The sequence below is a fragment of the Phoca vitulina genome, unplaced genomic scaffold, assembly GCF_004348235.1.
Source record: "Phoca vitulina isolate PV1807 unplaced genomic scaffold, GSC_HSeal_1.0 scaffold72, whole genome shotgun sequence".
In the NCBI taxonomy this organism is placed as follows: domain Eukaryota; kingdom Metazoa; phylum Chordata; class Mammalia; order Carnivora; family Phocidae; genus Phoca; species Phoca vitulina.
In genome coordinates, this window is record NW_022589775.1 from 5,482,502 (window position 1) to 5,496,960 (window position 14,459).

Sequence of the window (14,459 nt, forward strand, 5' to 3'; positions counted from 1 at the left end):
GCTTGAGACTCTCTTCTCCCTCTGTCCCTCCCCGCTGTGTTCACACACACTCTCTCTCTGTCTCAAATAAATACATAACTCTTTTAAAAAAATAGAAAAATGATCATGGCAAACGTGTTAGCAGTAATGAATATCCTTTAATGACATATGTTTGTTTGATCAAGAAAGTACATTAACATACTCTGAGCAAATTTCCCATACAAAAAAAAAAGTAATGCAATCAGTAAAAAGGAGCAGAAATATCAAAATAATTGAGAGGAAAAAAGTCCTTGGACCTTAAACAAACTCATGAAAATATTTAAATACAGCCGCGGTAAATATGTCAGAAAAATTGCAGAATTAAGAATGTTTTCTTTTAAATATGTTTTGAAGCTTACAATTAGGGTTACTCCAACATCTCAACATATATAATTTTTTTGTGAATGTTGACCTTCAAAAAGTGAGCAAGATATTAATAAGGTATTGCTTGAGTAGCTTTGTATTGAACAATAGCCAGAAGTATTGGAAGGTACTGGACATCGTAAGGGAGAGGTACTTACACTTTCTTACCTGGCTAAGAAGGACACTTCTATACCATGTCCCACTGATCTCAAGCTAACTATGCTTCTCATTTCTGTTGGTTTGAGAGTTATCCACATGCTGTATTGTTCTATCACATAATAACTCTGAAGGATCTATCTGAAAGTTCAAACCCTTTGGTTCCTATTTTTATTCAGCTGGTTCAATAAATGTATGAATAAGAGGCAGAGATGTTGTTAAAACATCTGGAGAAGAATATCATTGTCTATTTCTGCATGGCCGCTGACACATTCCATACAGTAAAATTCGTAACCAGCCCTCCAGCTCCTCTTCCTCAGAGGCTTTTACCTTACGAAATCTTAGGTCAGAATCTAGTGTTCCTCTAGAGAAACACCAGACTGATGACTGATCAACAAGTACTAAAAATTATAGCTGAACATTCTTTTTAAAGGCCTTCTTGTAAGAGAGTCAGTCATTTTTTATGTAATATGAACCACTCTGAGTCTTACTATCCCACTAGGATGCTAGGATTCATTGTAAGTATAGGTAAAAGATCTCTCTAATTGGACACCCATCTGGCTGTGTTTACTGTACTTTTGGAAAACAACCAATGCTTGTTAAACACAGTTTGGGTATACTTGACAGAGTTGATGACACTGTTGTCACGAGTGTCTAATATATTGAATATTTTGGCAAATTCTGGTATTGTCTTTGATTCACCCACTGCCCAGCAGCCACACTCATCTCTTCCTGTTCTGAAACCTCCCCGAGTGTGTGCCTTTGATCTTGTTCTCCATGCCCCAAACACGCCTCCCTCAGTTTATCACAGGGTGCTCTCTTACTAATCCTACTAGTTACAATGCATATGTCACTTTTTAAAAGACAAAATGCCTCTGACCTTGTTGAAAGTAGCTATCTCCCCCTGCTTACAATACCATTTTCATTCCCTTTATACTACTTTATCCACTCTAGTATTATCATATTCTTGATCACTATTTACTATCTATTTCCTCCCCCAGACTGAGTGAAAGCTCCAGAAGGGAAGGATAGCAGCTGTCTTGTTTACCACTGTCGCCCCAGCATGCAGAAGAGAACTTGGCACATAATAGGAATTCTTTATTATGTACTGAACAACGATGCACACTAAATGCTGCAAATGAATTAATCAGCTTATACAATGAAATATAGACTGAGTTGTAAATTGGAAATAATTCTTACATTTAAGTAGATTTTCTCAACCCTTTCAAGGAAAATATCTACTCTCCACACACACCAAAATAAAAAAAAAAAATAGCAAAAGACTGGTTTGATCTAAATGATGAAAGAAATTAAGTTAAATAACAGCCATGTCAACTGCATACATTCTTTTTAGATCAATTAAGAATGGGAAAAATGAAAAAGTTTGTTTTATATGTTTATTTCTTCTCCATTCTTCTTCCTTTCTTTATGTGGAGCAGAGTTTCTGACATATATAATTTCCTTCTCCCTGAAGAACTTCTTCTAACTTTTTTTTTTTTGCAGGGGAGTTCTGCTGGCAATGAATTCCCCAGGTTTTGTTTGTCTGAGAAGAATCTTGATACTTCTTCACTTTTAAAGGATAATGTTATTGGATATAGGTTTCTAGGTTAGTTTTTTCTTTTCTTTCAACATTTTAAATATTTCACCCCACTCTTGCCTACATGCTTTCTGACAAGAAGTCCACTATAGTTCTTATCTTATTTCCTCTCAATACGTTCTTTTTTCTCTGCCTTTTTTTTTTTCAAGATTTCACTTTGTCTTTGTTTTTCTGTAGCTTGAATATGGCATAAGGAGGTATAATGTTCTTTTTGTTTGGTTTTGGCTTTGGTTTGTGTTTTGATGCTGTTCAGTGTTCTTCAAGTTTCCTAAATCAGTTGTTTGGGGTTGTCATTAAAATTTGAAAGTTCTCAGCCATTATTACTTCAATTAATGTTTTCTGTTCCTTTTTTTCTTCTCCTTTTGGCATTCCAATTATGCCAATTATGCCAAAAGTATGCCATACATTTTGAAATTGTCCCACAGTTCTTAGAAGCTCTGTTATGTTTTTCCCATTCTCTTTTCTCTGTGCATTTCAGTTTGGGAAGTTTTTATTGACCTATCTACAAGCTCACTGATTCTTTCCTTGGCTATGTCCAGTCTACTAATGAGATGGTCAAAGGTATTCTTGTGTTTTTGATTTCTAGCCTTTTTTATTCTTTCTTCATATTTATCTCTGCTCACATTAGCCATATGTTCTTGTATATTGTCTACTTTTTCCACTGGAGCTCTAAACATAATAATGAGAGTTACTTTAATTCCCTGTCTGATAATTCCAACATCTAGGTTATATCTAAATCTGAGTTTGATGCTTATTTTTTCTCTGGAGACTGTGGATTTTATTGCCTTTTGGTGTGCCTTAAAACTTCATTGAAAGTCAGACAAGTTGCATAGGATGTTAGAAACTGAGGTAAATAGGCCTTTAGTGTGAGGTTTGCAGTTAATCTGCCTAAGATTAGATATTTGCTATAGGTGCCAGAGGCTTCAGATTTCTCTAGTATTCTTTTTTTTTTTTTTTTTTTAATCTCTCCTATTGACTTTGGGCTTTCCCATGTACACCTCCTCAGAGAGAACTGCATCATGTAGCTCTTCGAATTGCAATCCACTGTTATTATGCTGCAGGGCTGTTGGTATGGTGATAAGGTAGGAGAGAGGGGAAGCCTTCTATTATAATTAAAACTCAATCTTGTAATCGACCTGTGTCCCTGAGCTTGAACCTTCAAACGTGTTTCTTAGTTTCTGCACCTCCTCCGTGACACAGACAGGAAACCTGGTGGAGACTGAAGTGAGACAAGTGTCCTTTCCTCAGGTTGAGAAAAGCTCTGGTAAAGTCTTTCTTCCTGGAGAGGGGAGATTTGTTATGGAGGAAGCAGCTCTGGGTATGCTTCACTAGGATTACTCTATGGCCATGAGAGCACCTTCCTCGATTCTTCATTAGGAGAAACTGGTGGGGTTCCTGGAGGTAAAATGCATGAATTGGGGGGCATCCCTAAGACTGTGACTCCCAAGAGGTTCTTATCTTCATGCTGGTTCACACTCAGCACCCAGCAAGTCCTCAAAATTATTAAGGGTTCCTACAAGGCTATGATTTCAGCATAGCTTCCAGTTCCAGGTAAGCAGGCTTCAGCAGTGATTCTCTGGATTCATCTGTTTCTCCAAATTTTGAGATAGCAGTTTGCCATGGAAATTCACCTCTCTGATGGGTCCAAGAAAAGTCATTGGTTTTCAAGTTGTCCAAATTTTTCTTGTTGTAAAACAGAAGTGATGATTTCTACACTCTTTAAATGTTAGAGCTGAAACTAGAAGTCCAAACATTCCTTAAGAGTTATCCCCATTGACTTCACCTTCTACAATTTCTAGAAAATTCCCCTATGAGAAATTATGTCTCAGTGGAGAAAGAAGAAACCACTGTTTATATTGAGAAGAGATTATACAAAATTAAGCCCTGAGAAAAAAAACTCAGATTCCAAATTCTACCCTCAAAATATCTGAACAGTCTATTAGACTAACACTACATTTTTTCCTTATGTATGCTTGATTTAAAGACTTAGCTAATCATTATTCAAGTTTAAATATTTATTTTTCCTTACTCCATCTCAGGCTAGATAAGGAACAAGATGATTCTGATTTTGAACTTCAAGGACAATGCTTCATAATTGGTTATGATGGAGACCTAAAATGTGTTCTTGATTAGAGTTCATAGTGGAAGGGCAAAGTGATCCGTAATTTACAATCTATATGATTTTGGTTAAATTAGGAACAATTATAACTATCTTGCTGCATATTAAAATAACTAAATTAACTAAGTAAGAAATATGATCATGGGCTAGCAATACAAAATTATCACATGTGAGCTAATGTATAAATATTAGCAGGTCCTATGTAGTCATGAGATATTGAATACAGAATCTCCCTTAAAATCCTGCTGTTCGAATTTTGAACTATGGGGAGATGAGAAGTGAATACCCGTTTTCAGCCAACCTTAAGAAAGATAGCACAGAATAAAACGCCAAAGGAAAAAAACCCAACATGTGCAATTTCTCATCAGTACTCTCCTAAATCTAAATACCTCTTCCCTAGCTTCCACAACCATCTGACCAAAATGTAACTTATTTAAGTTCAAATCAACAAACATTTTCAAAGAGCCTAGTCATTACTGATACAAAGGCAGCCTTGAAAGAACTTGAAGTCTAGAGAAGAGTTCAGAAATGCAAATAAAACAAGGAAAAATTGAGCATGATTTTTTATGTAAGAACAAATTGTGACTAGAACAGAATAGAGACTAGATATAGACACATCCATATAGATAGATGATTTATGAGAAAAGGGCACTGAACTCAGTGCAGTAGGAAAAGGAGGGTCTTTTAAGCAATGGTGGTGGTTCAACTGGAATTTTGGACTCTTCTACACAATACACACACACACATCAATTTTACATTGATGGTATATACAAATGCTGAAGGCAAAACAAAACAAAACAAAAGTTTCTAAAGTTGCCATGTAGTATCCTCATTAATTTGGGTTAAACAGAGATTTCCTAAAAAGGAAACTAAAAGGTACTAACCATAAATAAGATCGATACATTGGATTAACATAAAATAAGGAACTTCTATTAATCTAAAGACACCAGTAAGAGAGTAAAAAGATAAGCAGGGATGTGGAAAAAGATATTCAAACTATATCTACCAAACAAAGGACTAATGTAGACACTACATAAAGAAACTTTCCATTCTGAAAACAGACATATCAATTAAAAACATCAGCAAGGGGGGCGCCTGCGTGGCTCAGTTGGTTAAGCGACTGCCTTCAGCTCAGGTCATGATCCTGGAGTCCCGGGATCGAGTCCTGCATCGGGCTCCCTGCTCAGCAGGGAGTCTGCTTCTCCCTCTGACCCTCCCCCCTCTCATGTGCTCTCTCTCTCTCTCTCTCTTTCTCGCTCTCTCAAATAAATAAATAAATCTTAAAAAAAAAATCAGCAAGGGACATGAATGGTTACTTTACAAAAAAAAAAGATATTCAAATGGCAAAGAAACATTAAAAAAATGTTCTATGTCTGATGAGTCATCAGGGAAATTCCAAATAAAACCAACATTTTTCATAACGACATACTCACTTGAATAGCTAAACGTAAAAATATTGACAATCGCAAATATTGATGGGAATGCAAAGCAACTGAAATCCTCATACTCAGATAGTGGAAACGAAAATTGGTAAAACTGTAGGGCATTACCTTGTCATGGCATAGAATAAAGCTGAATAGGCACATCCCATATAATTTATCAATTCCACTCCTAAATATATTACCCAGTAGAAATACCTCCTATGTATAGCAAAAGATAGGTACAAGAATAAAAGAGTATTCTATACATTATTCCTAATCTAAACTCAAAACAACCCATATGATCATCAACAGCAGAATGGTTAAATAAATTTTGGTGTTTTACTACCTTAAATATTATATATCAAGAAAAATAAACAGACTATTGGTATATATAAAACAGCATGGAATAATCTCACAAACACAATATTTAATAAAAGAAGCCGGAAATAAATGGGTAGATACTGTATAATTTCATTTCAAAGTTTAAGAACAGGCAAAACTAATATATGGGTTAGAAGTCAGAGTGGCTACCTCTGTGGAACAATGATTTGTGCACAAATTAGTATGTTACATTTCAACTACAATTCCACTTAAAATTATTTTTAAAATTAACAGTCCAACAACATCAACAATCGAATCAACAATATGTCTGAGATAAAAGTAGGCTAAGTCACAGTGTGATTTACTCTTCAGGGTAAAGGGTGAGGAAAGGGTTGTGAAAAGACTACAGAATATAAAGGGTGCACCTGGATGCCTGGGTGGCTCAGTGGGTTAAGCATCTGCCTTCAGCTCAGGTCACAATCCCAGGGTCCTGGGATGGAGCCCCGCATCGGGCTCCTTGCTCAGCAGGGAGCTTGCTTCTCCCTCTGTCTGCGCTCCCTCTGCTTGTGCTCTCTCTCTCTCTCTCTCTGTCTGACAGATAAATAAGTAAAATCTTTAAAAATATATATAAAGGGTACAGATGTCACAAATTCAAAATATCTAGGAGAGACAGGCAGGTAAGGCAAAAGAATGAACTAGAATGAACTAGAATGGATTTCACAACAGCAGCATGAACATGAATATAGGAGGAAGAGGCATTCTGCTTCAGTGTCAGAAAGTCTACAAGGAAAGATGGATTCTGAGAACCAGAGGCATATGTCTTCTCTCAAGGAAACAACTACTAGTCAGCTCCTGGAAACCATTGTCTTCTTTGCATGCTGACACAGTTTCTAGATATTCCAGTTCTTCAGAAACGTTAATGTTGCACCTTTACAGCTTAGTATTATTTTAATTTGGAATATATATACCCCTACACATTTTATGTTGAGTGAGGGAAAATGTATCTTTAATATAGATATGTCCGGGAGTATGTGGCTTCTGGTAAATACTGCGATAGTTCAGATTGATCTTGTCTAGCTCTGTATCTGTGTCCGGCACAGGATGGTTTAAGACATAGGGAATAAAATAGTTGCTGAATAAATCAGCAATTACTAAATGAAGTTGGACTGTGTTTTTAAAGCTGAGGGCAAGTTTTCAGGGTAGGTTGATCAGAGATGAATGCAGGCCTTGGTGAAGACACATGTCAAAGGGCAGATAATTATAAAACGCTGTGTGTTCAAGGACCTACATGTAAGTTAGAATTGCAGGAGCTTAGTGTTGGCAACATTGGGAAAGGGACAGAGCTGGAGAGGTGGGACGGAGGAAGACAATGATGGAAAACAGATGCCATGGTCAGGGGTTGGCATTTTTATTATATGGGAATACAGCATAGGAAGCCACCAAAGGCTTACGCAGGAGGGAAACATGGTTCAGTTTGCAATTAGAAAGGAGATTTTGGTGGAAGTATGTTCACTGGATGAGAGATAAGGAAAACGTTCCTAATCTTGCCTTCTCAAAGTCACTTCCACCAAGGGCTTTTTGGGTCTCTGAAGTACTTAGGATCAGAGATCTAGAAAGAAGCTTGAGGAACAAACCATCAAGCTATTCCACTACTGTGAGATAAGACATATGGTTGCGGATCCCACATCCCGTTCATTTATCTTGTAAGCACTTGAGGTTGGTCATTTCTGTGTTCAAATGAAATAATGAAAGACAAACTGAAGAACCAGATTCTTAATTCTCACTTAATCTCATTTATTACAACATGAACCAAATAAATTCTTCCCACACCTGAGTGACATTGAACAGCATTGTAAATCAAATAATTTTATGCCAAGGAGAGATGCAAAAAAGATAAAAATAGGAAAGGAGCAGCTCGAATTACATCTCAGGCAGACTAAAAGCAAGAAAAGGAACTACTAGGAAAGAAGCACAAGTCCACAGAGTTTGAATTTTTGTCCTGGATCCTTGGCGTGATTATTAACTGGAACAAGGAAGCTACTGGCCTCCCAGCGCAGAGCAAGATGGATGGCAAGTACTGAACACGTGGCTCAGAGGCTGGCATCCAGCGAAAACAGGACGCAGAGGTCTGAGGCTGCTGGGCACAATGCTCAGTGGTTGAGGACCACAGGGCAAAAAACCCACAGGGCGGCATCCATAAGTGAGGAGACTCAGGGGTCGGCTGCTGCTGGACACATAGCTCAGAGGTCTATAGGATATGGGGAGGCAGGAGCCAGAGTTATAAGAAGCAGCAGGAAGAAAAGAAGTTCCATGGCAGGGTCTGGACACGTAGTAAGTAGTAGAAGGGTAGCAAGATGTTTCACAGTTGCTGGGATCACAGTGGGCTGGCAGGCAACTGGTTGGTTCACTGCAGCTCTCTTGGCAGTTGTCCAGAGACTGGAGATGGTCTTGACAGTTACTAGGCAAGCAGAGGACATCACCACAGCTCACACCCGTAGAGCAGAGGGCAATGGAGGAGGTGAGAGGAATATGGCAGGGACTTCTGAAGGATCCCAAGCTGTAGTTTGCAGAGCAGTTGTGGCAAGACATAGTGAGGTTTCAAAAGCAGGCTGCAGTTGAATGGGAAGAAGCGAGTGTTTCCCCTCATTTGGCTTGATCCTTTATATATCCCTAGGAAGGTGGTGATTGTGTATACAGACTCTTCCTCCTTGTAGGAAGCTGCATCAGAACCCTCCATTATAGCCCCAGAAGTGGTGCTCCCATGTCCCATAAACCTGGATGTTCCTTCCACTGATTGAGTATATCTATAAGGAAGTGTGACTGAATTTTAATAGTATCTCTCCTTAAATTATCCAATGAAAACAGACACGTTTGAAGGTCATTCACATAATCCAAGTATAACCACCACTACATAAACATTCTTAGAATTCCTCTCTTGGAATTGCTTTTAAAAGTTGTAGCAAAATTCTTTGGAGGAAAAAAAATTGTAGTAAAATTCTTTGAAACAATGGCAAATTAGCTCTCTTTGAGGGGAAATTCTATTCTTTTTTGAAATTGTCAATAGTAAGAAACTTGAAAAGCAAGTATATTGTAAAAGAATGTGAAAAATTCTTTAGTTTTTATTTTTTTATTTATTTTATTTTATTATGTTATGTTAGTAAAAAAGAAAGAATGTGAAAAATTCTATAACCTATATGATTTGGGACAGAAAAAGTTTAAAAGCAGTATAATATGAAAAATTTCAATGTGCCTAAATTTGTGTATTGCTTTATTTTAGAATCCTGGTAGAAAATGACTTCCCACCAAAATATTTTTATTTTAAAAAACCATACTCATTTTATTCATTTCAATAAATAGAGTCATGATGAAAGCTTGGTTTATGTTTAAAGTATTCTTAATATAGATCAATAAGATGGGCTCAGGTAAAAATATGGATACTACTGTGAACAAAAGCAAATAAACAAAACCCCTCAAAGAAAGTTGAACAGCATGACATTTTTTAATAGCTAGTACGGTTTATATATTTCATGCTTACTTGTGTTCCAACCAAAAACTAATGTTCTTGGTAAAAAAAAAAAAAATAGAAATAATGATTAAGACCTGGAAATGGGTTTGGTTTTGCTTCTTACATTGGTTCTGATGTCAATTGCCAAAAAATAGCTTCTAAACTACTTTAAATGGGAAATAGCATCAGAATAAATGTACAGTTTTTCTAAGCGTTAGTATTTTGAAAGCTATTTGGGGATATACTTTCCGGTAAAAATTGGTTTAAAAATGCTTCAATGTGTTTAGCTCATCCATTCCACTGTATTTTTATATCCCAGCATATCTAGTGGCTCCCGTGGCTACTTTAATGGGAATTTTAATTACCTTGCTGGATCTACTTTCCAATTCCCTTTAGCTAAAAATTCAGTGTAAATCACAACAGTTTCTTCCATTTTAATGTTCAATGGATACACCCACACTTAATAAGTCTCCCTCTGTCCAGGAGGAGACAGGAGGAGCCAAATCTCTGAAACAGAAGACGAGTTTCTCTATGAGCCAATACAGGACTATTTTACCACCAGGGATAGAAATATGAAAAGAAAATGATATAGTCTCGGAGGTCCTGTACTAACACGATGAACTTATCTTAGTATTTTAGGTCAGAGAACATTACCCTTTGATGGTTTGTACCCGAGGAGTTTGAAGAGTTCCTCCAAACCCAGTCTCCACCCTTCTGGCTTTCATCTCTGTACACATTGTTAGAGTCTTCTTGTGAAATCCTGGATGCAACAGCCAAATGGCGTTAGTAATAGGTGCAGCCACCATATTTAACTGAATGCTTATCACATTTATGTGTTGATCTTCTCTATGCCTGTTCTTCTCTAAAGTAAGCAAGAGCAGAACACCCATATCATTAGTACATCAGTATATTTGTGTTTATACATGTTCACATATTATTTATGTTGTATGTATATATGAACACTTTTCCATGAAGAGAAGGGGTGTGGAATAAGAAGAAACTAGCATTCATTTACCGTCTCTGCTGGGGAAGCCTTGTAGTGTGGATACCCACATGTGTCACATCACTTTATCCTCGCAATGCCTTACAGTCAATTTTACTATTTCAAGTATTCATATGAGAAAACTTGAAATGTAGAAAGTTACAGTAATTGATATGAAAAACATTTGAACAAAGGGGGTTCAAACATTTGAACATTTGTTTGGAGGTCCTTGACCCCCGAAATGTTTTTTCTTATTATCCAATATGGCATTATTTAGAAATATATTAATAGCATCATTTATTAATTATCTTGAATTATCATAATCGCTCTGATTTCCAGTTCACTATTGGTATGATTTCATGGAATTATTGGAATATTAATAATAATCTATTTTTCAGTCTCATTTTTAGGATGCATTTAGATATAAGAAAAACTTAAACAGTAAACTGCAAGACACTATACTAGAATAATTTATTTTCTTGCTTTGGCATTCTTAACCCATTCCAAAAAGTACCACCTTGAGGCTAAATAGTTTAGAGCACTACCACAGACTCCAATTTTTTTTCTCTTATGGGTAGGTAACACTGCAAAAATATTCATGACATCTTAGAAAATAGGATGCCCCGAATGTAGGTTGCACCTTAATATAGCGAATGTTGAACTGATGTTATTTGGTAGTGACCGTAGCGTTCATGCGGGCATAACAGCAGATATCTCATTAACAGGCTCCTATAAACTATAAACAGGTTTCACACTCTTCTTCTAAAGCAAAAGTTCAGGAATAGATTGAGGAATTAGGCATCCTGTGTGCTCCTTCAGATTTACCCACTTTGTTGTTTTTTCTTCAATGAACCAGGGGTCCTTACCTTTCTTACTCTATAGGAACAACCCTGAATCTCTCTCTCTCTCTCTCTCTCTCTCTCTCTCTCTCTCTCTCTCTCAGACACAAAGAATCCTCAGAGCATTGCAACAATATAGTTAAGCTGGTAAATGGCTATTCTGCATTCATTTAGTCAACAAATATTTATTAAGCATTTTGTATGTGCTAAACATTATGACAGATACTGTCAGTAATACCAACATACTACTGATTTTTGCTCCCAAACACATCCAGTCTTGTAGATGTGGTAAGACAGGCACCCAATCCATGTCAATGTTTACTAAGTTCTATAAATGGCGTCCAGAGAAGGGCAAACATTGCTCATTGGCTTTACCTAGAGTTTGCAGTTGATATTAATTTGGACTGTGGGAGGAGATGTCAGGGGGCTTGGGAAGGGGAAGACACTTCAGGCTATATGGTGGCAAATGGTATAAAGGCGGAAAAAAATGACCACACAGTGCTTTCAGTGGAGGATTTTTAGAGGCAAATCATAGCAACTAAACTTAGGTTCACATGCTGAATCTAATTTAATCACCAAAGAAGCAGTTAAGATACTGTTCTACAGGCATGGTGCTCTAGTAACTGATTTTGAGAAGAGAGTGCTATGATTAATTTGCAGCCTATATTGGAAAGAGGGAAAATCTATCGTAATGCTTTTCTCTCTTGTTCCACTAAAATTATGTCTTTTCATCCATTTCCCTTCCTGTTATCACTGTCATCACTCAAGTTGGGTTTTGTTCCCCTTTGGTGAATACATACATTTCTTACTGCCAACTTGACTCATAATCGCTATTGTCTTCTCTTTAGCTTGAATACTGTATTCAGATTAATACTCCTCAAATTAATTTCATCATATGACTCTCTTAGTTAAGAACATCAATGACTTCTTTTTGTCCACAGAGAATTGTCCAAACACCTGATCAGCCCTCCTCTGCTTCCCAGAAGGGATTCTCTTCTGTATTTTGGGGTTGTCTGTTCACGTAACTCCACATCCCTCCTCATTTCACATCACTTCCTCATCCATCCTACCCTTCCTCTCCTTTGCAATAATTCTTTGATTTTATCCATCATCCAGACCTCAGCTAAATTAGCCCCTTCTTGGGACCCCTGGGTAGTTCAGTTGGTTAAGCATCTGCCTTCAGCTCTGCTCATGATCCCAGAGTCCTGGGACCAAGTTCCTCATTGGGCTCTGCTCAGCAGGGAGCCTGCTTCTCCCTCTGCCTCTGCTGCTCCCCCTGCTTTTGTTCTCTCTCCCTCTGTGTGTGACAAATAAATAAATAAAATCTTTTAAAATAAATAAATAAATTAGCCCCTTCTTTGTAAATATCTTCCTATCAACATAAATCTCTCTGGTCTTAAATCTGTATGGCTGTCATTATCTAATGCACACACACACATGCACGTGCACACACACGTGCACACACACACATTCCTTTACATTGCAAGCAAAACATTCTTTCTGTATGGCTGTAGAGTCTTGTATTTTGACTACGTTACAGAATCCTTATTAGCTACTATTTAGAGTCCTTTTTATATACCAGATACGATTCTATGTGTTTTACACATACTTACTGATTTAATCCTCACAACATTCCTTCCTACTTGAGTAGGTGTGATCATTATTCTTAATACATGTGACGACACTTAGTCAATCCTTAATAAATATTTGCTGACTAACATCATAGCATTCACAAAATATAACTTAGGCTTTCTTTATCAAATAAAAGTTGACCTTTACTTAGTCAACTCAAAAATCTCTTTTATATACTTTTCTTACCATCCATCCATTTTCACCAGGGTAAGTCAACTTTCAAGGAATATAAGAGACTATGAAGGTAGAAAGAGATTCAGGGAATCGGAAACCCTTCGTCAAGTTTTTCTCCTGCCCCTTCTATGATCCCTGATTAATACTCAGCTTGGCTTAGAGAAGACAACGCATTATCTGGTGTCAGTCCACGTCAACCTACAACATAAGGAAGTGGTCTGATTATAGCACCCCCTGTTGGATGCCATGTGTAAAATCATTAAATTATAATCAATTGGAAGAATAAAGTTAATTCACTGATCAGCAATGTAGAGTCTTGGGTAACTAATAAAGCTGTAATCTACTTTCAACTGAATTTTTATATATTATAACATTCTTGAGTGTGGAAACTATGGTTTACACATGATTTGAACAAAATTTGCTCCATTCATTCCCAATTCATTCATAAAAGAATTTCCCTTAGATGATGTTAGAAAACTGTTTTCTAGTAGTGCATCCTTTCATCTGTATTGAAGACAATGTAGGTGGAGGCATCCCTTCCACTGTTCATAGTTAAGCCCTTTGATTGTGTCCTTTTCACCTTTGCAAGGTCTTTTTCAACTTCCTCCCTTTGCCTGTATATTTTATAAGCTTTACTGAAGTATAACTGATACAATAAGCTGAACGTATTTAAAGAGTACAGTTTGTTATGTTTTGGCATTTCTATCAAAAATCAAGATAATAATCATATTCATTACCTCCCAAAATCTCTTCATGACTGTTTGTAGTCCTTCCTTCCTACCCCTCTCCACCTCACCCCACTCCTACCTTCATCCCCCTTTTCCTTGGTTGCAGTTATCTTGAATACCTCCCCATTGTCCACAGAATAAAATCAAAGATTCTTAAGCTCTCACTCACAGCTATTCAGAATATGGATCCCACATACATTGCCAAGCCTGAGTCCTTCAGGTCCTTTTTATATGGAACTCCAGATGACCCTATTTGCCATTCTCAGTGAGCATCTCACATTGCTGGTTTCCTCTTTGCTGTCTCGCATGCTTTTCCACCCTCTCTAATTACGCATATCTACTTACTCTTTACAGCTCAAGTCAAATATAATCACTATCAGGAAGCTTTCATTTCTGCCCAACCAGAAGCTATTTCTTTTCCTTGGAACTTGTTCCCACTTTACATATCTCCTATTGTACTGATCGTTTCATACCTTATATTTATTCAGTTTACATCTAATTTTTGCTGCTCAGTCATAATTATATTAAAGACATTATAACCTTATTTCTGTTTGTATTGTTAAATATGCCCAACATCCTGTTTCTGTTAATATTTATTCGAACA

The 14,459-nt window shown here is 37.0% G+C and overlaps 1 protein-coding gene across 1 annotated transcript; it reads right to left on the minus strand.

The window, feature by feature from the left end:
* Positions 1 to 8,032: 8,032 nt before the first annotated feature.
* Positions 8,033 to 8,584, minus strand: LOC116625020 (keratin-associated protein 26-1). The gene has a single exon (XM_032393310.1). The coding sequence runs from the start codon at positions 8,582 to 8,584 to the stop codon at positions 8,033 to 8,035; it is 552 nt and encodes a 183-aa protein (XP_032249201.1).
* Between the last annotated feature and the right edge of the window lie 5,875 nt (positions 8,585 to 14,459).